The sequence below is a fragment of the Scomber japonicus genome, chromosome 18, assembly GCF_027409825.1.
Source record: "Scomber japonicus isolate fScoJap1 chromosome 18, fScoJap1.pri, whole genome shotgun sequence".
Lineage (NCBI taxonomy): Eukaryota > Metazoa > Chordata > Actinopteri > Scombriformes > Scombridae > Scomber > Scomber japonicus.
This window is the reverse complement of record NC_070595.1, coordinates 28,041,909-28,044,888: the sequence shown is the minus strand read 5'-3', so window position 1 is coordinate 28,044,888 and position 2,980 is coordinate 28,041,909. Positions and strand designations below refer to the sequence as shown.

General features: G+C 35.7%; 1 protein-coding gene across 1 annotated transcript in view; it reads left to right on the top strand.

Moving 5' to 3' along the window:
- Positions 1-346: 346 nt before the first annotated feature.
- flr (fleer) overlaps positions 347-2,980 on the top strand; it is a 28,784-nt gene continuing 26,150 nt past the window's right edge. Inside the window, exons 1-3 of the mRNA XM_053338148.1 lie at positions 347-490; positions 2,171-2,236; positions 2,468-2,677. Of these exons, the coding sequence (XP_053194123.1) occupies positions 443-490; positions 2,171-2,236; positions 2,468-2,677 (324 nt within the window). The 5' untranslated portion in view covers positions 347-442. The remainder of the gene's footprint in view (positions 491-2,170; positions 2,237-2,467; positions 2,678-2,980) is intronic.

Below are 2,980 nucleotides of genomic sequence, written 5' to 3'. Positions count from 1 at the left end.
GAAAGAAAAACTGAACTAAGTGCTTCACAGAGACTGAGAGATACAATCAAATGGAAACAGACATAATCAAGGGGAGAAACTAATAAAACTGTACAAAAAATATAATTAAAAACGGGCTTTAAATCCTAAAAACACAACAGCATTGCACAGAGAACAATAATGAGTGGAGTCCGACAGTACAATACAATAAAAACAGAGTATAACCATTCATATTTACATTTTTAGCCTACTAAAGGTTTGGGGGCTGGACCGTGTAACTGATCCTCGCAGATGATTGGCTGAAACGCACCGTCAATCAAATCTACATTTTCCGGTCTGCGCCGTTGCTAAGTAACAGGTCTCCTAGGCGTCGTCTCTTTAGCTAGCCTAGAAGCTAAAGTTATGATGCTTTGACGCGATTTTTCAGGTCATTTGTAGCTTTTAAAACATCTCAGTTGAAGCCATGACGACTATAAAAGACGGAGAGTACACGGCCACGATCTACAAACTGGTGAGAGTGTTGTTGTTTTAATTGTGGTTAGCATTAGCTTCCTAGCCAGCCTAGATACAACCAAAAAACACTAAATAAATCACTCATCTCAGTGTTTTTGACTTATTGACACACACAAATCGACACACGACACGTTTCCTGAACTGTGTGACACTGCTGCTAAATTCAGCATTAATATAATATAAACAAATACCACGTATGTTCATTTAAAAGCAGTCTAAACTTCAATAACACGCTGGTCTAATGTTAACTGTTGATACACTGTGTGTTAAAGGGAAATGATGAGATAAATTATGTAAATTGTGTGATGTAGTATGCAGTATTACAGTAAAAGTACTGCAGTATTATGAGTGATGTAGTATGCAGTATTACAGTAAAAGTACTGCAGTATTATGAGTGATGTAGTATGCAGTATTACAGTAAAAGTACTGCAGTATTATAGTGATGTAGTATGCAGTATTACAGTAAAAGTACTGCAGTATTATGAGTGATGTAGTATGCAGTATTACAGTAAAAGTACTGCAGTATTATGAGTGATGTAGTATGCAGTATTACAGTAAAAGTACTGCAGTATTATGAGTGATGTAGTATGCAGTGTCACAGTAAAAGTACTGCAGTATAATGAGTGATGTAGTATGCAGTATTACAGTAAAAGTAGTGATATATTATTATATATGACATCATTAGATTATTAATAGTGAAGCATCAGTGTTAGAGCAGCATGTTACTGTTGTAGCTGCTGGAGGTGGAGCTAGTTTATACTACTTTATATACAGTTAGCTAGTTTATACTACTTTATATACAGTTAGCTAGTTTACTACTTTATATACAGTTAGCTAGTTTACTACTTTATATACAGTTAGCTAGTTTATACTACTTTATATACAGTTAGCTAGTTTACTACTTTATATACAGTTAGCTAGTTTACACTACTTTATATACAGTTAGCTAGTTTATACTACTTTATATACAGTTAGCTAGTTTACACTACTTTATATACAGTTAGCTAGTTTATACTACTTTATATACAGTTAGCTAGTTTATACTACTTTATATACAGTTAGCTAGTTCACACTACTTTATATACAGTTAGCTAGTTTATACTACTTTATATACAGTTAGCTAGTTTATACTATTTTATATACAGTTAGCTAGTTTATACTACTTTATATACAGTTAGCTAGTTTACACTACTTTATATACAGTTAGCTAGTTTATACTACTTTATATACAGTTAGCTAGTTTATACTACTTTATATACAGTTAGTTAGTTTAGTCCAGTGGTTCCCAACTTAGGGGTGGAACATTTATTGAAATGAAAGCATGTGAGAAGTTTAGAGGGAAAAATCAGTATTTGGTGGAGCTGTTAACAACTCATAGACATCTGAAATGTGAGCCGACTACACACTGCTTTTTGGTTTCATCTTTAACAATGTGTTGTATTTTAAAAGCTTGTTATATTATCCATTGTGTCAAATCTGCATCTGAAAAGTGACTAAAGCTGTCAAATAATTGTAGTAGAGTAGAAAGTACAATATTTCCCTCTGAGATGTAGAAAGTAGCATCACATGGAAATACTACAGTAAAGTACAAGTACCTCAAACTGATAAATATACAATATATATTACATGTATTCAAACACTGTGAGACCATCCCAGTTCATTCTCTTCTATCTTTTAGATTAAAGACAGTCAGTATGTAGAAGCAATACACATCCTGAACGGGCAGCTTCAGAAACACACCAAGGTAAGTGTCTGAATAGTATTCATGTAAAAAATATATGTATAGTCAGAATGCCTGCAAGTCTTATTTTAATATGAATTTGATGTAATATAATTTAATGTGTATATAAGTTGATAAATTAATTAGTTAATAAATGCCAAATATTTCCTGCTTCCAGTTTCTCAAATGTGGTGAACAAGATATTTGTTGGGGAGGATGGGAGGATATTTATCTGTGTTTTTATCCGTGTCTCAGTCCAGGGCGGCGCTCTCTCTGCTGGGTTACTGCTACTATCACATCCAGGACTTCACCAATGCGGCGGAGTGCTACGAGCAGCTCACCCAGCTGCACCCGGAGGTGGAGGAGTACAAGGTGTACTACGCCCAGTCCCTGTACAAAGCCTGTGCTTATCCCGAAGCCACCAAGGCCTCCTTCGCACTGGACACCCCAAGCAGTCACACCAAGGTCCAACACACACACATAGACACACACACACACACCCACACACACACACAGCAACGTTTCATCAGGACCTGGACGTTTTTGGGTCCAGGTGTTTCCCCTGACTGTGTTGTATCGTTTGCAATTTTATTTTTTTTTAACAACTACTCCTTGTTTACATTGAGATCTTTCCACCATCTGTTTCACACTTTCCGTCACCAGGAGCTTTTGTTCCACTGAAACGCTCTGATGAATGCATAGAGGCCATAAAATACACTACAAATGAAATAACACAAGCAAAGATCTGCAAAGCTCAGCAACAGCCAG